Here is a 27,691-nt window from a genome sequence, read left to right as displayed (position 1 = left end):
TGCCCCAGCTTATCTCTGGGCTATTCCTCAAAGACCCACAGTTGGTGACGACTGGCTCCCCTGACAATGCGGCTGTAAACAGACACACTCAGGAATGTGGCTCCTTGACCCTGCTCTCCCGGGGGCGAGTGAGCAAGCAGAGTGGACATCCCAGGACAAACAGCCCCTAGAGCTCCGAATTCCAACTCCCAGCAAGCCTTACATTCAGGAGAATGATGTCTTCTGGGAATAGGGTGGCTGCCCTCACGGAGCTCCTGCTGGTGCTGGCAGGTGCCAAGGCTGGGGCGACAGTGGCCTTGTGGCCTGGCCACCCTTTCCTTGTGGCCTGACCACCCTCGTCCTCACCTGTGAGAAGACAAAGGAGAGGAAGTAGATTCAATGACCAGAGACACTGACTCTCAGCCAGGAAGGTCCTAATCCCTGGGGTCTTAACCCTGGGCGCAGAAGTAAACAAAGCCAGGCGGGGAGGCGGGAAGAGTCCCGTGACTTCTGAGCCTCCTGCTTGGTAACCTGGGCCTTATAAACAGGCTGATTTATGAAAACAAACTGCCCCTTTCAAAACAGAGGTTAATGATTCTAATAACCACGAGATCCTCCTCCTCGGCCTCTGTTAGTCTGCTGTGCATTCTGACCCCTTCTATTAGAGGAATTTAAAGGGCTTTTTTTTTGTGTGTGTGGCTGGGCTGACACGAGTCACGGTAAGTGCCTTCACATGGCCGGAGTGGGAGATGGACTGTCGCCCAGCCTCCGCTGCTGTCTCCCAGGTCTAGCAGGCGTGTACACAACTGAGGAAGCCACATTTCAAGGCTTCCCGAGGGATCCCTGCCCTTTCTGCTTGGTTCCAAATGCCTGCTAGCCATCAGGAAGGACACAAGCAGCGAACTTCCTGCCATCTGGGGGAGGTCTGTGTTCTACCAGAATTATTCCCATAAAGGGCTACTCGCAGCAGGCTGGGCCTTAACTCTGCACACTTAGGTTCATGTCCTCTGCCAGGGACACTAAGGTCGAGGCTCTTCTGGTCGCAGACGGGGAAGCCAACAGCTGCACCATTCACAGGAGTGACTGTGGTAGGCGTATGTCACCCTTCGTGTACAGCAGTTTGTCCTCCGGTGGATAAAGCCTCATCTGCTGGGCAGGAGGGTTAACGGAGGGGCTGGATGATTGACAGGGGGTAGTGGAGAGTGGAGAGTCCCTGGATGATGCAAATGATTAATGAACTTGGCTGCTACTTGGAAGGTTGGAGGTTCAAGTCCACCAGCAGCTCTGAGGGAGAAAGTTCTGGCAATTTCCTTCCTGAAAAGAAAGAAACTAATCTACAGGGCTGATGGCCTACATGAGTCATGGCTTCCTCTACCCTGAGACAAGAAGAACTAGATGGTGCCTGGCTACCGCTACCGACTGTTCTGATCAGGGCCACAATAGATGGTCCCTGATAGAACAGGAGAAAAGCGCAGAACAGAACTCAGGTTTTTAAAAAGTCCAGACTTACTGGACCAATTGGGTCTAGAGGACGCCCTGAGACTATCACCCTGATATTCTTTAAACCTTGAACCAAAATTATCCCCTGAGGTAGTGAAATAACAGATTGGCACACAAAATAAAGAATATTACCTGCGAGTACGTTGCTCCATTAAAAAAACATCTATATGAGACCAAAAAGTCACCAATTACTCTAAATCGAAGATGAGAAGATCAGGGGGCAGGGAAACTAGAGTACTGGAAATGGAACGACCAGAACACAACCAAAGAGTACGTCGACATATTGTAAAAAATGTAACTAATGTCACTGAACAACTTGTGTAGAAATTGTCAAAGGGAAACCTAATTAGCTGTGTAAACTTGCACTGAAAACACAATAAAATGTTATTAAAAAAAAAAAGCAAAGAAGAAGAAAGAAAACCACAGTTGTACGCTGACACACATGGGGTCGCCATGAGCCAAGGAGGACTCAATGGCAGCTGGTTTGTTTGTTTTTTAACAGAAGGTGGAAGAGTTATTTGAGCTCTGGGGACCTCAGGGCATGAAGTCCTTGTTGGGCCATTTGGTGTTGTGTTCGGGAGCACCGGGCTCCCCGCTGTGGTGGGGGTGAGAAGGATATCACGGCACCCCCCATTCTCACTGAACAGCCTATCCTTCAACAGCCTCGGCTCTCACACTGCCTACTGCTCCCCCCGGGGCCCTTGGAAGGACAGGGAGGGGCCACAGGCTCAGAGGTGAGCAGGGCAGTAGAGCTGGGTGGGCACAAGCCAAGAGGCCAAGCCTGCTTCCTGCTGTGTTGGTCTTCTCTGTGAGGTTGCCCAGAAGGTTCATCGGCCCTGGGCCCCATCCTTTCTCCTAAGGAGGACACAGCCTGAGTGGGGCTGTGGATTGTACTTCCTTGCCTCTTGAAGTAACAGGTGAGGGTATGAATTGCTTTGGCCCATGGAACATGAGCAGAGATGGCGTGTGCCGCCACCAGGCAGAAGAGTTCAAGCGATGGTCGCCAGGTTTCCACCTCTCATTCCCCAGCCTTAGCATCACGGACACACAGGCGAATGAGGAGGTGCAGCTCCTCTGGATGGTCGCCCCAACCTGGAAGGAGATTTGTGTGAGTGAGAAATGAACGCCTGTCATCTTGAACCATGGGTGTTTACAGATGACTGTCACTGCAGCAGGAGCCCTGGTGGCACAGAGGTTAAGAGCTCGGCTGCTAACCAAGAGGCTGGCATTTCAAATCACCAGCTGCTCCTTGGAATCCCTATAGGGCAGTTCTGAAAAACCCTGGTGGCGTAGTCGTTAAGTGCTAGGGCTGCTAACCAAAAGGCCGGCAATTTGAAACCACCAGGCAATCCTTGGAAACTCTATGGGACAGTTCTACTCTGTCCTATAGGGTCGCTATAAGTCGGAATCAACTTGATGGCAACAGGTTTGGTTTTGGTTTGGTTACTGCAGCATAACCCAGCTCATCCTAACTAATGGAAGCCCTGGTTGCACAGCGGTTAAGAGCTACAGCTGCTAACCAAGGTCGGCAGTTGGAATCCACCAGCGCTCCTTGGAAGCCATATGGGGCAGTTCTACTCTGTCCTGTGAGGTCGCTATGAGTTGGAATTGGCTTGACTGCAACAGGTTTGGGTTTTTGCTTTGGATCCTAAGTAATAAATCACCATTTGCCACTGATTTCAAAGGTGGGGCTGCTTCCTATAATACTAATGTGTAAAATATCGAAAACTGAGTGGGTGGCCTGTATAAATAAAATCTGGCAGAAAAACACAGAATTGTTTGATTAAGGATGTAATCCCCTTCATAAAGCCAAAAATCCACTGCCATCAAGTCAATTCCAACTCATAGCAACCCCACAGGGTTTCCAAGGCTGTAAATCTCTGCGGAAGCAGACCGTCACTGGTGGTTTCAAACCGCCGACGTTTCGGTTAGCAGTCAATTGCTTTAATCACTGTAACCCGGGTTCCTAATCCCCTTTACGGAGAGTTCAATAATAAGCTCTCTGGTACATTTTTTAATATATTTTTGAACTTAAGAATTTATCAATTTTGACTGCTACTTCCTACCACTATGTATACAAAACAGCTCCAAGTGTATCGTTGATTTATAAGTCTAAGGTAAAATCATAACGCTTCTAGAATAAACCATAAGAGACATCTTCAGGACCTTGAATAAGCAAAGATTTTTTTTAAGGAGACAAAATCGAGTAACTATAAAGGAAGCAATAGATGGACTGGACTACATAAAATTAAGAGCTTCCTTCCATCAAGAGGCACCATGAAGAGAGTGGAAGCTATTACCTAGAGACAATCTTTAAACCTTAAACCAAAAATGTCCCCTGAAGTCTTCTTAACACCAAACAACAGTTTAGCTTAACTGGTCAAAAATGTCTGCCTTGAGCATTATGCTTTTAAGAACTATCTATATGGGATTATATCAAAAACAGCAACTCCTAAGATTAGATAAGAACCTTACGGGCAGTGAGTTTATGTTAACGGGTGAGGAAGAGTTTGGGAAAGGAGGGTGAGAATGTTTGCGCCACTCAGAGAATGTAATCAAGGTCACTGAATTGTACATGTAGGTATTGTTGAAGTGCCATATGTTCTCCTGTGTATATTCTCAACAACAAGAGCAATAAAATTTAAAAAAGAGAGACAGAGTGGAAAGCAAGCCATTAAGTAGGAGATGTTTGCAAAAGACTGCATTCCAGAATTTATTAAAATGCACTACAGCTTATTAAGAAAGAGACAGCCACGGGCTCGCTTCAGTGGAAAATAAACTAAAATTGGAACAATACAGAGAAGATTAGCATCTCCCTGAGCAAGGATGACAAGCAAATTCATGAAATGTTCCAAAAAAAAAGAGACAGCCATTACAATAGAAAAAGGCATTTGAACAGGCGTTTCACCAGAGGATAGCTGAATGGCCATTGAACACATGGATGGTGCCCCTCGGCTTGGGTCACCAGGGGAATACAAACTATAACAACAATGAGATTCCAGTGGGACTCACCACAAAGGCTGACGTTTTAAAAAGTGGATGACATCAAGTCTGGCGCAATGCAATGCAATTCTGACACTAACTACCTGGAGCTGTGTTGGCTTTCACAGGTTAAGGGCAGACTCCCCAACAGGACTTCCCTCACCTCAAACACCAGCCACAAGCTGATGGTTCCCCAGGGCCATCTGCACTTCTAGCCAGCTGGCTGCAAATTTGGGGGTTCTGACTACTTTCTCAGGACACCAGCTGCACGCTTGGGGTCCCCAAGACAGTTTCATTTCTGACCAACTATTTACAAATTTAGAGGTTCCCATTTATACACCCTAGGGTTTGATAATTCCCTAGAAGGATTCACCAAACTCAGGAGGCACTGTACTTACGATTTTAGCTGTATTACAGCAAAAAGGACATGAAAGAAGAGCTGCATAGGGCGAGGTCTGGGGTGAGGTCCTCAAACACAGAGCTTCTGTGTCTCTCCCAGTAGAGTCAGGACATGTCATCCTCCCAGTACATTGATAATTTGTCCATCAGGAAGGCTCACCTGAGCTTTAGTGTCCAGAATTTTTATTGGGATTTCATTATGCAAGAATAATTGATTGAATCATTGACCATGTGATTGAACTCAATGTCCAGCCACCACCACCCCCCCCCCCCCCCCGCTTTTCCTGGAAGTCGAGCTGATCACATGGTGGGTCTTTCTGGCATGGCCAGCCCCCCATGAGTCACCTCATTAGCATCAACTATCATGTGTGGTCTGGAGCTCTCCATGGATAACAAAGACACTTCAATCACTTAAAAAACTCCCAGGGTTTAGGGGTTACCTTCCAGAAACCAGGGACAAAGGCCAAATTCTTTGCGTAAAGTTAATTTTTCACCATACAGTTGGTGAGGGTTTGGAGCAACTGGAACTCTTGTACTTTGCTTGGGATGGAGGAGGGGATTAATTGGTTCAACTATTCTTGAAAACTGTTTTCAATGCATGCCCTGTTATTGATGTTGTTAGGTCCCGTCAAGTCAATTCTGACTCACAGGGACCCTATTTACCACAGAACGAAACCCTGCCCAGTCCTGCACCACCCTCACTGTCGTTGCTACGCCTGAGCCCACTGTTGCAGCCACTGTGTCGGTCCATCTCGTTGAGGGTCTTCCTCTTTTTCACTGACCCTCTACTTTACCAAGCATGATGTCCTTCTCCAGGAACTGGTCCCTCTTGATAACTTGTCCAAAGCAGGTGAGATGCAGTCTCACCATCCTTGCTTCTAAGAAGCGTTCTGGCTGTACTTCTTCCAAGACAGATTTGTTCTTTCTTTTAGCAGCCCATGCTATATTTAATATTCTCCACCAACACGATTCAAAGACGTCAGTTCTTCTTCAGTCTTCCTTATCCATCGTCCAGCTTTCACACGCATATAAGGCATGCCCTAGGATCCAGCAATTCCACTCCTGGGTATGCGTGTATCCAGCAGAAACACGGACTGATGTGTGCCAAGACACAAGTATAGACATTCGTAGCAGCACTGATTAAATGGCCACCAGCTGGATGCTGGATGCTGGTCCAGGAACAGTAGAACAGATGAACAAATTGTGGCACAGCCACACCAGGGATACTGCACGGTAATGGAAACATACGGACGAACTCCTGGTAAACCACCATGGGTGTATCTCACATAGTACTGAGTAAAGGAAGCCAGGAACAAAAGGTACAGACTGTATGATTTAACTTTTTTCAAGAGTAGGCGAAACTAAGCTAATGGTTTCTGTGGGGGAGGGAGAAATAGGGCTTGGGAAAGAGCAGGGGTTCCAGAATGTTGTTTCATTTTGTAAATATTCACTTTGTGAATATTCACCAAACTGTAAAACAATAACAAAAAGATGCCTATTCAAATACATTTACCACAGCCATATTTACAATGGGGAGAAACTGAAAACAGAAATGGCCAGCATTAGGGAAATTTTCTATAATAAATCATGGTCTATCCACTATGCTGAACACTTTTGATGATAACATTGAAGTGATATTTAAAGGAAATTTTTAATAAAAAGAAAATACTCAAGACATAATAGTAAGTAATAATAACACACAGTCAGTATAATTTCAACTGATGAGCGTGTATATCAGATAGATAGGTAAGTAGGTGGGTAGGGTAGGTAGGTAGGTAGCTGCCTTCAAGTCGACTATGACTCATGGAGACTTTATGTTAAAAAGAATGAAATGTTGCCCAATTCTGCATCATTTTCACAACCGCCAGCATGTTCAAGTTCATCGCAGTGGCTACTGTGCCAATCCATCTCACTGGGGACCTTCGCTGACCCTTTAGTTCACCAGACATGATGTCCTCCTCCAGAGGTTGATGATACCTCCTGATGATGTGTCCAAAGCAAGTGAGTTGGGCAATGTCCTGTTGTGATCCATAAGGCTTTCATTGGCTGATTTTTGGAAGTAGGTCACCAAGCCTTTCTTCCTGGTCTCCTTAGTCTGGAACCTCCTCTGAAACCTGTCCACCATGAATGACCCTGCTGGGATTTGAGATAGCGGTGGCATAGCTTCCAGCATCACACCAATGAGAAAGGTTCTGCAGTAATCCCACAAACAGACAGGTTGTGGGTCACATATATAAAAATAAAACTATAGACAGAGGGAAAACTCTTCACCAGGCTTATTCCCAGTCGGAGGTTGAAAACTCTCCAATTTGCTCTAGTGGGCACGTATCACCTCTGTAATAAAAAGTGACAAGAAGTGTGATTGAAGAAACTTCATGTGAATATGGGAGCTGAGTAGGATGACCCCAAGGCTGGTGGGCGGGAGAGATTGTGCAATAATTATGGAAGCCACGTCAGTCATTGGCATGGACATTCCGCCCTGCGAGGGCCCTCCCACCAACTCCACTTTGCATATTCATTATGAACAAATGAAACTTTCCAAAATTTGCCCCCAAGTTACCTCTCTGGCTTCAAGCCAGGCATAGCTGTCCCCGAGCATTACCTCAGCAACATTAAGTCTCAGGGCCCACAGCTGCGGAAAGGGAGGATATGCTGGGTTTACCACATTTTTACTGGTGGGTTGCTACGTGTCAGAATCGACTTGACGGCAGTGGGTTTGGGTTTTTTTTTTTTTTGGTTTTATACTTCCTCATTATTTTCAGATGGCTAATCAAGTTAGTTCATCTGTTCCCCTGGACTATTCCTGCATTTTGAAGGAATTTGACATTTGCCAGGAAGATCACAGACGTGGTCCCTGGATAGCCGTCTGGGAAGGGAGGACCACAAGGGCAACTTTTCGTTTCCCCTCTGTCCCAGCAGACCCACAATCTGCTGCCCAGATAGTTTTCACATCTCAAAACTCACTCATGGGCTCCTCGCTCTTGGCATCTGGAAATCAGGAAACTGAGTGACAGCCAGGGGAGAAAGGGTATCACCCAGGTCCCAGGGGCCTCCTTCAGCCAGCAATGGGATGCTGTGGACAGCCTGTGAGACCACGGATGCCCCAGATGTGTGGTCTGCCATCCCCAATCCTTGGCTCCCCTGCCTCCAGCTAGGCAGGCTGCGTTGGTGAGGGCAGCCCTTCTACTGACCGTCCTGGATCTGTGGATGGCATGACAGGTCTGATAGCTCCTCCGCTCATTCAACACGCACAAATATTGACTGAGAGCTTATGAGGCATTGGGCACTTTTCTCAGAGTTCAGATCTTATCAGTAAACTAAGGGAACAAAGATGAACACCCCAGTAGGTCTTACAGCCTAGAAAGGAAGAGAGAACAGAAACAACCAAATAACTAAATAAATTGCACAGCCTCTTAGAGGGAAAGAATGCTACAAGAAAAGAAATGTAGAGAGATGGATGGCCTGGAGAGGGGGGAGTAGAGAAGGGGGCAGGCAGAGCAGCCTGCAGCATTATGTGGGAGACCAGGCAATGGGGTAGAGCCTGGTCCAAGACCGGGAGGTGGGAGGGAGCCCACCAAGTGGACACTGTGGGAGAGGGCTCCGGGCAGAGAGCTCTAGGCCAAGCAAAGGACCTGGAGCAGGCGTGGGCCTGCAGTGTTCAAGGACCATGAGGGGCTTGTGGGCTGGAGTACGGGAGAGGTCATTCTTCTCTGTGGGTGACACTGCAGCTGAAGAAGGATTCTGAGCTAGAAGTGGGTATGCAAATCCATCACTTTGCATTTGCTCAGCTCCATGGTCTCGTGCCTGGCCTCCACGCCTGGAGACAGTCTCTCTTCAACCTCTCTCTGCAGCGTGCAGCGCTGTATCTGTTCCTACATCTGAGAGCCACCAAGATCCCAGGGGCCTCCTTCAGCCACCAACGATATGCCGTGGACAGCCCTTGAGACCATTGATGCCCCATGAGGCCAGAGATGGCCCCAGAGACCATGGATGGCCCAGGAGACAAGGGATGGCCCAGGAGACCAGAGATGGCCCAGGAGGCCATGGATGCCCCAGGAGACCATGGACTCCCCAGGAGACGATGGATGGCCCGGGAGACCACGGACAGCCCGGGAGACCACGGACCGCCCAGGAGACCACAGATGGCTCAGGAGACCAAGGATGCCCTAGGAGACCAAGGATGCCCCATGGGACCACGGATGGCCCATGAGACCACAGGTGGCCCAAGAGACCACTGACACCTCAGAAGATGACAGATGGCACAGGAGACCATGGATGGCCCAGGAGACCACCGATGCCCCAGGAGTCCACAGAGAGCCATGAGACCACGGCCTCACACAAGCAGCAGCGATAGGATCTCAGAGTTCATTGTGCCCCAGGCAGCAAGGCCAGAACTGACAGTAGAAGACCCCAGCTTCAACCTCACTGCCCTCTGCTCCACACCTGGCTGGCAGCTGTGTGCAGCTGTAGTTCTGTAGCAGGAAGGAATGGTACTAGCATTTCACCTTAACCCCCTTTCAGCAGGCCGATAAATTGGCAGCCAGGTCCAGGGTTTCCTCATGTTTTCAAGTTACTTGGGGCTGCCACCTGCTGTTATCTCCTTCGTCCAGAGTTTCTGCTGGCTCTTGCAGTAAGCGCCTTCTTCAGCTAATGTGCAGCTATTGGTTTGGAGTACCTGGGTGGTACAAACAGTTTACATCTTCAGCTGCTAATGGAAAGGCTGAAGGTTTGAGTCCACCCAGAGGTACCTCAGAAGAAAGGCCTGGTGATCTATTTCTGAAAACTCAGCCATTGAAAACCCTATGGAGCACAGTTCTACTCTGAAACACGTGGGCTCTGCCTGATTTGTCTGCAGAATTTCTGTCTCTCCCCTCAGCCCTCCTGCCCTCCCTCTCCCCCCACAGCTAGCCTCATCTCTCTCGGGTCTCCTGTCTTTGCCTCATCTTCCCTCCTATCCAGCCCAGAGCCAGAAAAGTGTTCCCTAATGCAATGCTCACCATGCCTCCTTTCTGCCCCCACCCTTTCCCAGCTCCCCACTGTCCTGGGTCAAAGGCCAGGCTCCTTAACATGCTTTTGCCTGAGCCCTCTCTCCTCTCCCTGCTTCACCTTGATTATTCAAATGAACACCAGTGGGAACTAACTCTGATCTCTGGCTGGATGGCGCTGGGCCGCTGGGGGCTGACGGTGCAGCCTGTGGCCAGTATCCTGCGCCTCCACTGTTGCAGACTGCTAATGAGACAGATATGCCACAGACATCAAGAACAAGGCCGGTTGATTCCACGGGGGCCGTGGGGTTGGAAGGGACACAGTGCAGGAGGGGGCTGAAGGGCACTCAGAAGAGCTGACCCCTGACAGCTGGGTGGAGGCCCTGGGGAGAGAGCTTCTAGAGGGGAGACTACGGTAATGTAGGCGTGCGGTCTTGCCAGGCAGTAGGCTGATCATGTGGGAGATGTGAGGGCAGCTGGGACAGATGGCACAGAGGCCAGATAGATGGGGACCCCCATCCCACCCACTGCACCAAAACCTCAGTGCATGAAAGCTCTCTCTGCTTCTGGGCTCTCCCTGGCATCCCTGGTCAGCGCTGTAGAAGAGGGCTTTTTGGCAGCTGACTTCCTGTGTGTCTACCTGGCTGTCCTCTCTACTTGGTGGGGTCAGGATCCCCATATCCCATCGTGTGTCCCAGTGCCCAGCTCAGGGCAGCCCCATCACGGTTCTCAGTCACCCAGGGTCGCCCCGAGAGGCAGCAGGTCCCAAGGAGTCCCAGGACAGTGTCCGGTGCTCCAGGAAAAGCCAATGGGGACGGTCTGTATCCCTATAATGAACCAGGGTGCTGTAGGCCCAGCCTGGGGTCCCACTTGGGGTGCTTTCAGGCGGGATCCGAAGTGGCCCTGGGTGACCCTGGACACTGGTGGAGTTCAGAGCTGTTCGAGGAGCTCTTTGGAGCCCAATACTCAGGCAAGGAGGGCCTATGCAGAGCCGGTTCTCTGTGATCAGGCAGGGGCTGCTCCCGGGGTCAGGGCTCCTATCCTCTCCTTGGTCTGGAAATGAGAAGGGGGCGTCTCCCCACCCAACCCACCCGCCACAGCCTCCTCCTCTGGGCAGGTGGGGGTGTGTGTGGGGCAGTAGTGGAGGCTCCAAGGGGCTGGGGCTGGTGGTGGAGTCAGCGTCCTGCTGAGCCTGGCCTTGCAGACTACAAACTGGCATGCCACAGGGCCAATAGATATGGTCTGTTTGCCTTGATCTCTCTCCTGCGACTGCAGCAGCCCCCTGTGGCCTAAAGGGTGGAGAGGGGGCTGCACACCTGTGAGTGCATCCAGACAGGGAGGGGCCGCGTTTCCTGCTAGTGGCCTTTCACGTCAGCAGGCGGCTCCCTGGCCCCATGGGTGGGCGTGGGCGCCTTGCAGATAAGGCATAAACAGTCCTGCAGACTCACCCCTACAGATTTGCTGACGCTTTCTTTCGGCCCAGGTGCTGGTGTGAGGTGCCAAAGGTTCTCTATAAAGGGCCAGGGAGCCAGGCGGCAGCCACTTGCCCTCTCTCACTGCTGCCCAGCCTGCACTGTCAGCCAGCCAGAGACCACCATGGTGAGGCTCGTGCTGCCCAACCCGGGCCTGGAGGACCGGATCCCATCCTTGGCTGAGCTGGAGACCATCGAGGCCAAAGAGGCCTCATCCCGGCCCAAGTGGGACAACAAGGCACAGTACATGCTCACCTGCGTGGGCTTCTGTGTGGGCCTCGGCAACGTGTGGCGCTTCCCCTACCTCTGCCAGAGCCACGGAGGAGGTAGGACCCGGGGGCCACTGGGCGGGCGGGCAGGCCACAGAGGAGGTAGGGCCCCTGGGCCACGGGGCGGGCAGGCAGGCCCAGGCAGGGCAGGGGAGGGCAGACCTCAGAGTCCACAGGGCAAGGGGGGCACAGCCCACGGCAGGGCAGACCCTGGGGTCCACAGGGTGAGAGGGGCAGGTCCATAGCAGGGCCAAGGGAGGGCAGGCTGGCGTGCTGCAGTGCCCCTGGGCATAAACAATAGGTTCACACCTAGGTCCCCACTGGGCTCCCACCCTATCCACAGATGGAGAGAGGATATCCAGAGGGGCAGGGACGTGCGAAGGCCACCCAGACAGCGGCGGTGAGCAGGACAGGCACACACTGCACAGAGCACTGCTGCCAGCTTCTCCTCGACCCGCCGTGGGCGAGAGTGGGAGTGTAGATGGCACAGGGGCTGGGCCAGAGGGCGAGGACTGCTGACATCTGCACACACTCATGGTGCCTCGGTCATTTGTGTGGGTGGGGGTGCCCAACATCTGTACACACTCCTGGTGTCCTGGTCATTTGTTTGGGAGGCTCAGGCTCCAGAGAGGCACCCACCCTCTAGGACTCAGAAGTCCTGGCCCTGTGCCGAGAGTCTCCCCGAGAACGAATCTGACCTGGGAGTAGGGCAGAACAGAGAGTCTTCCTCTGGATGGGGCCCCCTCCTCTGAGCATAAGAAGGCACTGCGACAAGTACCGGCCAGCCCTCCCTGCGTCCACCTTGACTGGGTGCCACTGAGCCCTCCGTGGGTGATGGCGTGTCCATCCCGTAGAGTGGGAGCCGCCAGGCAGGGGCTGGTGACCACAGCCCCCTCTGCTGGACCGGTGTACCACCCAGCCCCTGAGGGCCACCTCCAGAGGCCTCTGAGAGCCCTGGCCTGGGAGCCAAGGAAGTCGGCTATGGCTGTGGCTGAGGCCTGGGGCCATCAGAGGAAACTCAAAGTGCATGTCCCAAGTCGACCTGAGGTTGCCTTGGCCAGTGAGCTCCTGGCTTAGGGCTCGCTCGCTGCTCAGTGCATTCATGGTGGAAGGGCTTGCGGCTTTCAATCATCTCTTTTTGAGTGACACGTGCTCTGTAGCCACGTGATTTAATAGGAGTCACTTGTCTTTCTAATGTTGAAGAACATGGGCTTTGTGATGTAAAAGTGCCCTAAAGAAGAGCTGACAGTGCTGTCCCTGGGTAACCACACCTCTACCCTCCTGGGCTATCAAGGAGGTGAGAGTTGGAGTGTCCAGGATGCATGCTTTATAAATGCCTGTTCAGACAGACAGAGGGACACTGGCCACCTGGGCTCCGTCTCCACGGTGGTGCCGGAGGCGGGGGGCAGGGAGGGCCCCCAGAGCCTGCATGTTATGAACCTGTGTGGACCCTCAGGGACCCACTGGTCAGCTCAGAGCTGCAGAGCCAGCTGGAAGCCTCCACGTCTCACCTTGTGGTTCTCCCTGGTGAGAGATTTTATGCCTTACCGTCCCCCTTCACAGCAGCTGGCACCTGCCTGCCCCTTCTTACTGGAATTTTCTGTGACGGAAAACCTAACCCTGTGGGGGTCCCTGGCCACCCCGCACACAGCATCCACATAGTTCTAATTAGAAGCTGAGCAGAGGGAACAGCCCAGAGAATTCCTCCCGCAGCGGGTGGAGGAGGGCCATATCCGGTTCTGCTGCACCACAGGTTCCCTTGGAGGGCTGCAGAGTTTCTGGGAGGCAGCGAGGGGGCTCACGCTGAAGAGGAGGACCTGCTTTGTGAATGGAGGCATATGCTTATTCTCCTCGCCCTCTCCACCCAAGAGAGAAGGGCTGATGCCCAGGAGCGATTTTCATTTAAATTCTTCTGATTTCAAGAAGGCTAAAGAGAACAGGCCCTCAGGGACCTGCAGCCTAGCTCTGCAGGTCGGGAGGCACCTTGCCTTAGGAAGAATTCATCCATGGGAGATGCAGGGCTTTTGGGGTACAAATGTGCCTTCTGGGTGGCAGCATTGAAATGTTGCCTCCAGACACCTCAGAGGAGACCATCCTTGCTCTCACTCCATCCAAGAGGGGTGTTGAGGCTGGGCCCACGCTGGGTTCTCACTGCCCACCACAGAGCATCGCCGACCCCCAGCCACACTCAACCTGCCCCGTGCTGCCAGCACAGACACAGGCTTCTGCACTTCTTCCAGGGGCTGCTGGCTGTGGGCACCGATGTCTCCCAGTGGGGCCATCTCTCCTGTCCCTGCACACCAGGTGTCAGCTCCACAGGACACCTGGGAAGAAACTGTCATCAGAGAGGGTGTCTGAGAATCCGAGAAGACCCAGCAGGCAGAAATTGTTCTCAGAGTGACTCCACAGTGTGCACAACCCAGCTCCCTCTGCACCCCAAGCTCAGAAATGCCTTTGGCCTTTTCCAAGGGCCCCCACAAATTACAGGAATGTGGCCAGAGCACCCCACACTCAGCCCCACCAGGCTGGGGTGCCCAGCGACCCTCCCTGGGGTGTGGGCCTGGCGAGGAGGCAGATCGAAGGCCCCTAGTGCGCCACTTGTGGGATCCTTGGCGATCTCCTTCTGGGGACCTGGCTTTTCCTTCCGGGGTCCCAGGATTGTCTCCCAGGCAGAGCCCCTGGCAGCTTCTAACACCTAGAGAGATGGTGTTTCCTACCTGTGTCCCAGGCCACCCACACCAGGCTGAGGTCACCCAGATATCCAGCAGACCCCAGTTCTACACATAGACGCCTCTGCTCAGGCTCAGTCCAGACCTCCTTGTCCCACTTCACCAGCCTGGTTCAGGGGTGCCCCTCCACCACCCTGGCTCAGGGCCCCCTTCTGCCAGCCTGACTCAGGGTCCTAGCTCCACCAGCCCAGCTCAGGGTCCCCCTCCCCCAGCCTGGCTCAGGGACCCCCTCTACCAGCTGACTCAAGGATCCTAGCTCCACCAGCCCAGCTTAGGGGTCCCTGTCCACCAACCCAGCTCAGGCACCCCCTTTGCCAGCCCAGCTCATAGTCACCCTCTGCCAGCCTGGCTCAGGGGTTCCATCTCTGCCAGACAGGCTGAGGGGTCCCCCTCTACCAGCCTTGCTCAGAGTGACCCTCCGCCATCCCAACTCAGCGGTCACCCTCTGCCAGCCTGGCTCAGAATCCTCCTCCACCAGCCTGGTTCAGGGTTCCCAGTCAGTTGGCCTGGCTTAGGAGTCCCAGCTCCACCAACCTGGCTTAGGGTTCCCAGCTCTGTCAGCCTGGCTCAGGGTCCCCATTCCATCAGCCCAGCTCAGGGCCTCCATTTCGTCAGCCCTGCTCAGGGTCCCCATTTCGTCAGCCCTGCTCAGGGTCCCCATTCCATCTGTCTGGCTCATGGAGTCCAGCATGTCCCAGCCCCAGATGCCCTGTCCTTGGTGAGGTGCCTTCCCTCTCTTTTCTCCTCCGTCTCTACCCTCGAGATGGCTCGGCTTCTGCTCAGTCCAGGCAGCCACCCTGCACACTTCTCCTGTTCCCTGTGCACTAGGAGCTCCCTTCACTGAAAATGAGGGGCCTCTGTGAGCGCCCTCCCAGGACCTGCCATCATCCCTCACCGCAGGGACCTGATCCCGGGTCAGAGGTGACTGTCTAGTCCTGTCAAGCCTGGGAGGCTCCTTCTAAGGACATGGCAATGTGGACAGCTGGGCACTGCCCTCATGAGAGCACCTTTGGGTGGGGCAGTACAGGGCTGGCGGGGGCTTTAGGTTCTCCCCATGCCCCCCACTCCGCCAGTCGATGAAAACAACAGTGACCTCTTCCGTCCCCAGTAGCCCCTCCCCCATGTCATGGATTGAATTATGTCCCCCAAAAATATTTGTCAGCTTGGTTAGGCCATGATTCCCAGTATTGCATCATTGTGCTCCATTTTGTGATTGTAGTTTTATATTAAAGAGGATTAGGGTGGGATGTAACACCCTTACTAAGGTCACATCCCTGATCCAATGTAAAGGGAGTTTCCCTGGACTGTGACCTGCACCACCTTTTATCTCACAAGAGATAAAAGGACAGGGAGGCAAGCAGAGAGTTGGGGATCTAATACCACCAAGAAAGAAGCACCCAGAGCAGAGCTCATCCTTTGGACCTGGGGTTCCTGCGTGAAGTTTCTAGTCCAGAGAAGACTGATGACAAGGACCTTCCTCCAGAGCAGACAGAGAAAGACTTTTCCTGGAGATGAAGCTCTGAATTTGGACTTGTAGCCTACTAGATTGTGAGAAAACAAATTTCTCTTTGTTAAAGCCATCCACTTGTGGTCTTCCTGTTACAGTAGCACTAGATGACTAAGACACCCACAGACATCACCCTGCAGCCCCACCTATAGGAAAACATGCAGTGGCCCTTAAGACGAGAGGATGTTTTTGCAACCTGAAGAGAAAGTAACAGATTGGAACCTCCTTAAGGATGCCCAACCCTGACTACCAATCCTCATTTGCTAAAAACTTAATTTGCCTCCAGTTATCTTCAGGATAATTTGGGGGTCTTCTAAAAAATAATTAAATCATCATTTACTTTATCCTTAACTTTAGGTTATGAGAAAATTAAAATACAAGAAAGTAGAAATAAGATTGCAAAGCATTCACTTAGATGAAATAGTTATTACCATTGTGCCCTATTTATCGTGAGTGTACACGTGTACATACGCACACGTGCACACACACGAATGGCTGACCCATTTCAAACCAAATTATAGCCATCAGGCACCAAATGCTTTGATCTATTGCTACAGAAAATAAGCACAAAGCTATTTTTATAAGAATGGTTTGATGAAATTTACAATAAATCCCTAATAGCATAGAAAACTCAATTGTTAAATTATCTTTATAGGAGATTTTTTAAATAACTTAAATCAAATTAAGGTTCACATATGACACTTGTCTAAGTTCCTTTTAGGCTAGAAAAGATCTTCCCCCCTTTTTGTTGCATGGCATTAACATTTTTAAGAGATCACATCACCTAGAATGTTCCATGTTCGGGGTTTGTCTGATGGGTTCATTGGCACATCCCTTAACTGTAGCTCTGTACTTCTGAGATCCAGAAATTATCAAACAACATCATTAATATCATATGTAAGTAAAATTTTGCTGAAGAGCATTCAAAAGTGACTGCAGCAGTATATCCACAGGGAACTGCAAGAAATTCAAGCCAGATTCAGAAGAGGACATGAAACCAGGGATATCATTGCTGATGTCAGATGGACCCTGGGTGAAAGCAGAGAATACCAGAAAGATATCTACATGTGTTTTGTTAGCTATGCAAAGGCATTCGACTGTGTGGATCAAAACATTCGACTGTGTGGATAACACTGCACTTAATTGTGCTCATGAGGAACCTGTGCATAGATCAAGAGGCAGTCATTAGAACAGAACAAGGGCATACTGTCTGTTTCAAAGTCAGGAAAGGTGTGCGTCAGGGTCGTATCCTTTCACCATACCTATTCAATCCGTATGCTGAGCAAATAACCCGAGAAGCTGGACTATATGAAGAAGAACGGGGCATCAGGATCGGAGGAAGACTCATTAACAACCTGGGTTATGCAAGTGACACAACCTTGCTTGCTGAAAGTGAAGAGGACTTGAAGCACTTACTGTTGAAGATCAGAGACCACAGCCTTCATTCAGTATGAATAACATGCCAACATAAAGAAAAAAAATCCTCACAACTAGAACAATAAGCAACATTATGATAAATGAAGAAGAGTTTGAAGCTGTCAAGGATTTCTTTTTACTTGGATCCACAATCAACACCCGTGGAAGCAGCAGTTGAGAAATCAAAAAACACATTGCATTAGACAAACCTGCTGCAAAAGACCTCTTTAAAGTGTTGAAAAGCAAATATGTCACCTTGAAGACTAAGGTGCGCCTGACCCCAGCCATGGTGTTTTCAATCACCTCATATGCATTTAAAAGCTGGACAGTGATTAAGGAAGACCGAAGAAGAACTGATGTCTTGGAATTATGGCGTGGACGAAGAATATTGAACATACCACAGACTTCCAGAAGAATGAACAAATCTGTCTTGGAAGAAGTACAACCAGAATGCCCCCTAGAAGCAGGGATGGCAAGACTTCGTCTCACATACTTTGGACATGTTGTCAGGGGGGATCAGTCCCTGGAGAAGGACATCATGTTTGGTAAAGTAGAGAGTCAGCAAAAAAGAGGAAGACCCTCAACAAGATGGATTGACACAGTGGCTGCATCAATGGGCTCAAGCATAACAATTATAAGGATGGCACAGGACCAGGCAGTGTTTCTTTCTGTTGTGCGTGGGGTTGCTATGAGTCGGAATCGACTCGATGGCACCTAACAACGACAACAGATCAGGAAGTAGGCACTGGGAAACACAAGTGGGCACACTTCCCAGGTGAGGCAGTGCCCTTCAACTGGCATCAGCTAGGGTGAAACATAATTCTGCTTGTTCCATGATAAGTGATGTTTCCATTAACTTGTGTGGGTTTGCCTTCGCAAATTACAAACTGCTCATTATTGAGTGAGCAGTTTGTATTTCGAGCTGATTCATTCTTACAACCACACTACAAGAAGAAATTGATGCAATAAATTATTGAGCATCCTAGCAGCCTTGGTAGAGCAGTGGTTAAGAGCTTGGCTGCTAACCAAAAGGTCAGCAGTTTGAATCCATCATCCGCTTCTTGGAAACACTGTGGAGCAGCTCTACTCTCTTCTACAGGGTCTGTATGAATCAGAATCGCCTCAATGGCAAATTTTTTTTTCCTAACCCAGAGCAAGCACACCTACCCTAGTGATGTAGGTGCCATTGTAGCGGTAATATTAAAGTACTGCTGTTTTTTTTCATTCACTTGGGTTTTAAAAATAGATACATAGTATTGTGTTTTTTCTGGGGGAGTGTGGGTAGAGGAAAAGGGATTGCAAATGAGAGTTAGCTGGGCCACCCCTTTGGTGTGAGAATTCCTCCCTCTGTCTTCACTATCTATCACTTCTCCAAGCCCTGCACCCTGCCCTTGTCCTTCCGGCAGAGGGCCGCACATGGATTCTCCTCCATTCGCACCCCGCCACCCCCCTCCTCGTGCCCACTCCTAGGGCTCTGCTTGTCTTTAAAGAGCAGCTTCTATTTCTTGACCAAACAGCACACCGCCCTCCAGCCCTCAGGAATTGTGATTCAACTCTCCGCCTTCCTATTTATTTCTGTATTCTGCATGCTTCCCAACATGACTTTGTCCCTCCTGCCCACTTAAGCAGTTATTTCAGTCTTGCCGCAAGAGTCCTGAGATCCAGGCTTCGGTGGAAATCTGATGTGAGAGATTCAAGCATCTGGACGATCTGTGGCCAGGACACGGTGCAGCTCAGAGCCTGGGAACCAGAGTGTCGGAGTGTTCAATTCACAAGGCCAGTGCAGCTGCTGACCTCCAGCATCTGCGGATGTCTCGTGGTGGAAGGTTTCGCAGCTGCAGACTTTGCACTGGACCATTTTCCTGTGGCCCCTGCAGCAGAGAGCAAGGAGATGTGCCCTTCTGGAAGACAGTCTTCGGACACTTGCTAAGACACTTTGCCGGAAGCCACGTCCCAGCTGAAGGGCCTCAAATGAGTGAATCCGGGGGCTGCACCTCTCCAGGCCCCTGCCACCCTGGCCACACCTCTGGAGAGGAGTTAGGCTGTCTCTTTAATGGAGCCCTTGGAGTGGCCCCCACAGGAGGTTCAAGGAAAGAGACTTGAACTTGGAACTGGAAGTAGAGGTTCTAATTCTAGCTCAGCCAGTTGCCAACCTGGGCAGATGGCGTGTGCTTCCTGGGGTTGGTTCCCACGATCAAGGAAAATGCGAGGTGCCCTATCCCCCTCCCCCAACCCTGCAGGGTGTGAGCAAGCTGCAAAATGAAAACGCACACATAAAAAAATAACGGTTTCCAGGGAGTCAGCTCTGACTCATGGCGACCCCATGTGTGTCACAGTAGAACTGTGTTCCACAAGGTTTTCAATGACTGATTTTTGGGAAGTAGGTTGCCAGGCCTTTCTTCCAAGGCACTTCTGGATGAACTTAAACCTCCAACCTTTTGGTTAGCAGCTGTGCCATTAACCTTTTGTGCCACCCCGGGACTCCAAATGCGTTATTGTTGTTAGGTACCGTCGAGTTGGTTCCTACTTATAGCGACCGTATGGATAACAGAACAGAACACTTCCGGTCCTGCACCTTCCTCACAATCATTGTTATGCTTGAGCTCGTTGTTGCAGCCACTCTGTCAATCCATCTTGTTGAGGGTCTTCCTCTTTTTCACTGGCCCTCTCTACTTTACCTAGCATAATGCCCTTCTCTAGGGACTGGACCCTTCTGATAACATGTCCAAAGTAAGTGAGACAAAGTCTTGCCATCCTTGCTTCTAAGGAGCATTCTGGTTGTACTTCTTCCAAGACAGTTTTGCTCGTTCTTCTGGAAGTCTGTGGTATGTTCAATATTCTTCATCAATACCATAATTCAAATGCAAAACCAAACCAGACCAAAATAGACCCATTGCTGTCAAGTCAATTCCGACTCAGGACAGCCCTACTTGTTACAGAATACAACTGGTCCATAGGGTTTTCTTGGCTGTAATCTTTACAGAAGTATATTACCAGGTGGGTTGGAGCCGCACCAACCTTCGGGTTAGCAGTCAAGTGTAAACCGTTTGCACCGCCCAGGGACCATGATACACAGACAGGTTGTTTTAAAATAGCGTGTCTGGAGTGGCTTACGTGCCAGGCCTGAGCAGGCCTTATCTCAGAGACAGTGCTCTTCCCACCCGCCCACCTTGAACTCTGTTTTTATCTAAGTATCCTGATGCCATGCGAGAGAACACTAAGGACCACCTATACACGCAAGTCCATCACAGTCCTGACCTGGCTACCACCCTCAGCACACAGTGGGGTGGCCCCACCTGCTCTTCCCCTCTAGTCTCCTGGGCTCTTTCAGGCTCAAATTTGGGCACTGCGGCTCCTTGGTGCCCCGCCCTCAGATAGGGTGCAAACAGGCCACCTGCCATTGAAGCTACAAATTAAGCCAGCCACCTCTCCAATGTACACTTGATCCTTGACGTCCACAAAGACACCTCCACGATCTTGGGGGGAGCCACACCCGGCCATGGTCCACCCCTTCCCTGCCCTTGCCCTCCCAGCTCCACCTGCCTTGTGAGGGGACCTGCATACCTGTGCAAACCTCACATCCGAGCTCTGCCTCGCCCACACCACAGAAAACCCTCAGGCCATCGCAGCACTGGAGTTTGGCCTGAGACCTGTCCTGGCCCCGCACGACTCGCCTGTGCCACCTCAAGCTCGTCACTGCATGTGCTGGGCTTCAGTGTTCTCAGCTGTAAAATAGGATGTGATGGAAGAGCCCCATCTCGAGGCACCTGGCTCCAAAGGGGCAGTGGTCGAGCTCTGCACACTGAGACAAGGCCAGCGTGCGTGTGCGAAAGAGCAGAGACAGAAAATCCTAAGACTCAGGTCAGGATTAGGACTTGCCCCCACCCTGTTCACCCCAGGCATGAGTCCCCACTTCTGCTCTGAGGGCAAGCCATGGAATAGCCACTCGCCACATCCCCACAACTGGATTGTCACAGCTGAGACCTTCCTGAAGACAGAGCATCTAATGCCCAGGAGAGCCACACACAGGGGAAATGATGTTCACAACCACGCTTGTCTGAAACTGTGATTCAACAAGTGTGTCGTCCTGTAACTGCCCCCATTTCTTGTGTCGCTAAAAAGCCCACTGCCCCTCAGTGAGTCCACAAGTGCTCTGCGTTCTCTCAATTCATGGTGACCATCCACACAGGAGGGGGCGCGTGCAGGAGGAGCCTGAGGAAGGCCATGTTATCCCCTTCCTAGAGCGTGATGGTCCCTCCCCCCTAGACAGCTGGCATGGGAATTGCAACTGCTTCCAGGCCCTCCCCAAACCTACCAGCAAGCCCTGGGCTGCACAGCACTCAGGTCTAGTGGCTGCGCTGCTTATTCAGCAAATAGTCACCAAGCATTTGCTCTGTGCCAGGCACACCGTATGCTGGAGAGAGAAAGGGGAAGACTTAGTCCCTGTGCTCGGAAGCTGTACCTCCCTCCCCTCCCACCCTCCTCCCCTTCTGTCTACTTCTTCTGTCCTTCTCCTCCTCCTCTTCCTATTTCTCCTCCATCCCTTCGTCCTCCTCCTCCTCCTTCTATCTTAATTTCTCAAAGAAAGGAAACCAAGAGCTATGTTTCTGTGCCATCCATCTCTCTTCCTGCAGGGGACTTTCCATTTCATCACATCCCTACCTCACCTTTATCTATGTGCTAAAAAGCAAATGCAAAACAGTCACAGTGTCTACTCAGGGGAAATGGACGTCTCCAGGGACCTTTGGAACCGTGTCCAATCACCCAGCAAGCCCCCATCTGGCAAGAGGCACACAGCTTCCTCTGCTGCTTACACTTTGCAGCCCTCTCCTTTCCTTCTCTCCCTCCTCCGCATCTCCACCCCACGCTCAGGAGAATTTTAAAAAAAAAAAAAAACAAATTCATTGCCCTCCAGTCGATTCCGACTCATAGCGACCCTATAGGACAGAGTAGAACTGCTCCCATAGAGTTTCCGTGGGGCCAGCGTTAAAAAAGAAAATATCCCCAGAGCCTTACTTGTTAAAGGGTATTGGTATTCCTTGAATTCCTTGAGAGAAAAGCTCCCAGGTCTTAAGAACCTGCTCGTTCCTCGAAAGAACAAAGCTGCGCTAGTGTCTGCCCCATGCCAGGCACTGCCCTGAGTTGGGATGGCAACTGGGTGGCTGGGCCCTGCCTCCAGGGGTGCAACATGGGGAGCATACTCCAGGTCCATCCTCCCTATCCATTCATTGGCCGAGCACCCGCTGAGCACCTGAGCGCCTGACTACTTGAGTGCCTGTTGAGCACCTGAATTCCTGAACACCTGAGTACCTGCTAAACACCTGAGTGCCTGACCACCTGAGTATCTGCTGAGCACCTGAGCACCTGCTGCACAACAGGGGTTCAAGGGCCTCTTGTCCTGGAGGAGCTCGAGGGAGGGGTGTCAGGTGTATGGGCATCAGCAGAGGGTACACCTGGGCTGGGCCAGCAATGGAGGCTGAAGAAGAGTGAACACCCAGGTGGGCTTTTCAAAAATGAGTAGAAGTTCCCCAATGGAGATGGAGAGACAGGCAGACAGGAGGGTGGAAGTGTCAGGAATAATGCATACTGTTGCTGTTAGGTCCCATCAAGTTGGTTCTGACTCATAGAGACACCACGTACAACAGAATGAAACACTGCCTGGTCCTGCGCCATCCTCATGATCGTTTTTATGCTTGAGCCCATTGTTGCAACCACCGCGTCAATCCATCTCATGGAGAGTCTTCCTCTTTTTCGCCGACCCTCATGATGTCCCTCTCCAGGCACTGATCCTTCCTGAGAACATGTCTAAAGCACATGAGACGAAGTCCTACCATCCTCTCTTCTAGTGAGCATTCCTCCAAGACAGATTTGTTTATTCGCCTGGCAGTCCATGGTATATTCGACATTCTTCGCCAACACTGTAATTCAAAAGCATCAATTCTTGTTTGATCTTCCTTATTCATTGCCCCGCTTTCACATGATATGAGGCAATTGAAAACACCATGGCTTAGTCCTTAAAGTGATATCTTTGCTTTTTAACCCTTTAAAGAGGTCTTTTGCAGCAGATTTGCCATGGGTGTTAATTGCGAATTGAAGTAAAACGAAGTCCTTGACAACTTCAATCTTTTCTCCATTTATCATGATGTTGCTTATTGGTCCAGTTGTGAGGATCTTTGTTTTCTTTGTGTTGAGGTGTAATCCATACTGAAGGCTGTAGTCCGATCTTCATCCGTAAGTGCTTCAAGTCCTCTTCACTTTCAGCAAGCAAGGTTGTGTCATCTGCATAACACAGGTTGTTAATGAGTCTTCCTCCAATTCTGATGCCCTGTTCTTCAAATAGTCCAGTTTCTTGGGTTATTTGCTCGGCGTACAGATTGAATAAGGATAGTGAAAGAATACAACCCTGATGCACACCTCTCCTGACTTTAAACCATGCACTATCCCCTTGTTCTATTCGAACGACTGCTTCTTGGTCTCTGTACAGGTTCCCCATGAGCACAATTAAGTGTTCTGGAATTCCCATTCTTCACAATGTTATCCATAATTTGTTATGATGCATAGTGGGTGGCTAAAGGTCATTTGGACATCATCTATTTGTTTTTCTTCTTGGTAATTTTGCCCAAGAGAATTTCAAATCAAGCCCCTGGGAAAAAAATCCAAGAGACCAATATTTTCTCGTTTTAACTTTACTACCCTCACTGGTTCCATGACCCACTGAGCAAACTCTGCTAGGGCTGAAGCCATCTTTAGAGGTGAGCCTGAAGCCTGGCTGCCAGGGACCAGCTTGGCACAGATGGAGGTGTGTGCTGTGGGCAGCCTCGGGCTGGGCAGCCTCGGGCTGGGCAGCTCTCAGCTTCTTGCCAACCCATGGCCAACTGGCTCGAATGTCTTCATTCGCTTGGACCTGCGTCCTTGCTCTCTCTTTTCCTTTCACTGTCACAGTGAGTTCAACATCCCACTGGCAGCGACCCACACCCTTTTCTCTCTGGGGTCCCTGACCTTTTAGCCCTGAGCTCCCTCAGCCACACCAGCAGGCCCTAGAATTTAAGGGAAGCTGTCACTAGAGCCCCAGAGGGGCCAGAGGGTGAGGCCGGCAGGCCACAGACCTCTGGGGTCAACCCCTGTATGGAGACTGGCCAGCCTGTCTGGGAGGGAGGGGCTGCCGCTGCGATCCAGAGCGCTTGTTCACCCCTATATTCAGGGGCCTCGTGGAGGGAGGGGGGAGAAAGAAAACGAAGAGCAGAGACCAAGGGGTTAAACAAGGAGTGCAAGGGAGGGAAAGCCACTAGTTTTGGTGTCTCTCTCTCTCTCTCTCACACACACACACACACACACACATGCACACATGAAATTTGATTCCACTATAAGGTCGCTATGAGTTGGAATGGACCCGAAGGCACTGGGTTTGGTTTGGTTTTCGGTTATGGATTTAGAGGAGCCCTGGTGGTGAAGTGGTTAAGAGCTCGGCAGCTAGCCAAAAGATGGACAGTTCAAATCCACCAGCCACTCCTTGGAAACACATGGGGCAGTTCTGCTCTGTCCTAGAGGGTCACTATGAATCAGAATCGGCTTCACAAACACAACATGAATTTGGAGTCTGGCTTTAGTGTGAGGAGGAGACCAGTAGGGGGAGATGGTGGGCCTGTCTAGGAAATGACAGGATAAGGAAAGGGGAAGGAAGTTAAGATTTAAGAGATTTAGTGGAAGAAGAACAAACAGAACAAGTGTGTGTTGGGGCAAAGAAGGAGGAGATGAGGATGGGGCTACACTTTCCAGAGAGAGAGAGAGAAAGAAAAAGTGAGAAAGACAGAGAGAGACCCAGTAGGTAAGAGAGAGAAGGTGGGGTAGAAACTTATGACCCAGAGAGACATAGGTTGAAAGGTGAGAGAGAGAGAAGGAAACATAGGTGGTGAGGTGATAGGGGCCAGTGGCTGGGAGTTGGGAAGGAAGTGCATGGGGCGCACATTTGGGGATGAGCACCACCATCTTTGAAGAGGTCAGGCTGGAGGGGCGTATCAGGTGGTCAGCCCTGCAGGGTGGAGTGACAGGAGTTCTGATAGAAAGCAGAGAGGGGAGAAGGGCTGCCTTAGTCATCTAGTGCTGCTATAACAGAAATACTACAGGTGAATGGCTTTAACAAAGACAATTTATTCTCTCACAGTCTAGGAGGCTAGAAGTCCAAATTTAGGGTGCCAGCTCCAAGGGAAGGCTTCTCTCTGTCGGCTCTGAGGAAAGGTCCTTGTCATCAATCTTCCCATGAACTAGGAGCTTCTCAGGCAGGGACCCCAGGTCCAAAGGACATGCTCTGCTCCTGGCTGTTGTTTCTTGGTGGTATGAGGTCCCCATGTCTCTCTGCCAGCCTCTATCTTTTATATCTCAGAAGAGATTGACTTAAGACAAAACCTGATCTTGTAGATTGAGTCCTGCCTCATTAACATAACTGCCTCTAATCCTGCCATATTAACATCATAGAGGCAGGATTTACAACACATAGGAAAATCACAACAGTTGTCAAAATGGCAGACAATCATACAATATTGAGAATCATGGCCTAGCCAAGTTCACAGAAATTTTGGGGGAACACAATTCAATCCATAACAAGGGCTGAGCCTGTAACCCAGGGACTCATCCACTCTAGGGGCCCCTGGGAGAGGCAGAGCCCTGGAGAAACCCCATCATGACTGAGAGCTCAGACTTGCACCCCCACTGGTGCTGCGTTGAGAAGCTCCCAGGTCAATGGAGTCACCCACCAGGCCACCTCCTCTGGGCTCAGTGCCCATAGTTCAGAATCCCCCTGTGTGGTTGGAGGGGAGAGTCCATGGTGGCAGATGCCCAATGCCACCTGGAGGGCTTGGCTTCTCAAGGGGTTGCTATTCTCATTCCAAAGGTTGAAGGTCACCCATATCCCTTGTTTGGACAGGTCCAGGGACACACAGGGTGAAGAGGAAATCAGCAGATAAGGGTGGAGTCTATGGGTGGCATGAGTCAGCACCATGATAAGCCTAGGGCTACTGGTCTTCCCTGGCCACATTAGTCAGGGATTGGAAAGTACACATAATAAGAAAGCTGTCCCACGGCAGCAATTACATCTACTGGGGAATACCCAACTAACAAATTCCCCATCAGGATTTGTTGTTGTTGTTAGATGCCGTTGAGTCGGTTCCAACTCACAGCGACCCTATGTACAACAGAACTAAACACTGCCCAGTTCTATGCCATCCTCACAATCCTTGTTACGCTTGAGCCCACTGTTGCAGCCTCTGTGTCAATCCATCTCATCAAGGTTCTTCCTCTTTTTTGATGACCCTCTACCAAGCATGATGTCCTTCTCCAGGGACTGATCTTTCTGATAACATGACCAATGTACGTGAGACATAGTCTTGCCATCCTTGCTTCTAAGGAGCTTTCTGGCTGTATTTCTTCCAGGACAGATTTGTTCATTCTTTTAGCAGTACATGGTATGTTCAATATTCTTTGCCACCGCCATAATTCAAATGCATCAACTCTTCTTCCACCTTCCTTATTCATTGCCCAGTTTTCACATGCATATGAGGTGATTGAAAACACCACCTCTTGGGTCAGGCACACCTTACTCTTCAAGGTGACATCTTTACTTTTCAATACTTTAAAGAAGTCTTTTGCAGCAGATTTGCCCGAAGCAATGGGTCGCGTGATTTTTTGACTGCTGTTTCCATGGGCATTGATTATGGATCCAATTAAAATTAAATCCTTGAAAACTTCAATCTTTTCTCCATTTATCATGATGTTGCTCATTGGTTCAGTTGTGAGGATTTTTGTTTTCTTTATGTTGAGGTGTAATCCATACTGAAGGCCGTGGTCTGATTTTCTTCAGTAAGTGCCTCAAATTCTCTTCACGTTCAGCAAGCAGGGTTGTTTAATCTGCAAATTTCAGATTGTTAATGAATCTTCCTCCCATCATGATGCCTTATTCTTCTTCATCTAGTCCATCTCCTTGGATTATTTGCTCAGCATACAGATTGAATAGTTATGGTGGAAGGATACAACCCTGACGCACACATTTCCTAACTTTAAACCACACGGTATTCCCTTGTTCCGTTCAACAACTGCCTCTTGATCCATGTACAGGTTCCACATGAGCACAACTAAGTGTTTTGAAATTCCCATTCTTTGCAATGTTATCCATAATTTGTTTTGATCCACACAGTCAAATGCCTTTGCATAGTCAATAAAACACGGGAAAACATCTTTCTGGTATTCTCTGCTTTCAGACAGGATCCATCTGACATCAGCAATGAAATTCCTGGTTCCATGTCCTCTTCTGGATTCAGTTTGAATTTCTGGCAGTTCCCTGTCGATGTACTGCCACAACTGATTTTGAATATCTTTAGCAAAATTTCACTTGCTTGTGATATTAATGATATTGTTTGATAATTTCCACATTCGATTGGGTCACCTTTCTTTGGAATGGGCA

General features: G+C 50.4%; 1 protein-coding gene and 1 non-coding gene across 2 annotated transcripts in view; both read left to right on the top strand.

The window, feature by feature from the left end:
* Positions 1 to 4,237: 4,237 nt before the first annotated feature.
* On the top strand, positions 4,238 to 4,340 carry LOC126070726 (U6 spliceosomal RNA). Its single transcript, XR_007516255.1, has one exon. It is a non-coding gene; the product is annotated as a U6 spliceosomal RNA (small nuclear RNA).
* A 7,101-nt stretch (positions 4,341 to 11,441) lies between these two features.
* SLC6A19 (solute carrier family 6 member 19) overlaps positions 11,442 to 27,691 on the top strand; it is a 43,140-nt gene continuing 26,890 nt past the window's right edge. The window contains exon 1 of the mRNA XM_049861047.1: positions 11,442 to 11,643. Coding sequence (XP_049717004.1) covers positions 11,442 to 11,643 — 202 coding nt within the window. The remainder of the gene's footprint in view (positions 11,644 to 27,691) is intronic.

This window comes from Elephas maximus, chromosome 2 (genome assembly GCF_024166365.1).
Source record: "Elephas maximus indicus isolate mEleMax1 chromosome 2, mEleMax1 primary haplotype, whole genome shotgun sequence".
Lineage (NCBI taxonomy): Eukaryota > Metazoa > Chordata > Mammalia > Proboscidea > Elephantidae > Elephas > Elephas maximus.
Note: the sequence above shows the minus strand (reverse complement) of the source record. Positions and strands in the feature narration are given on the sequence as shown.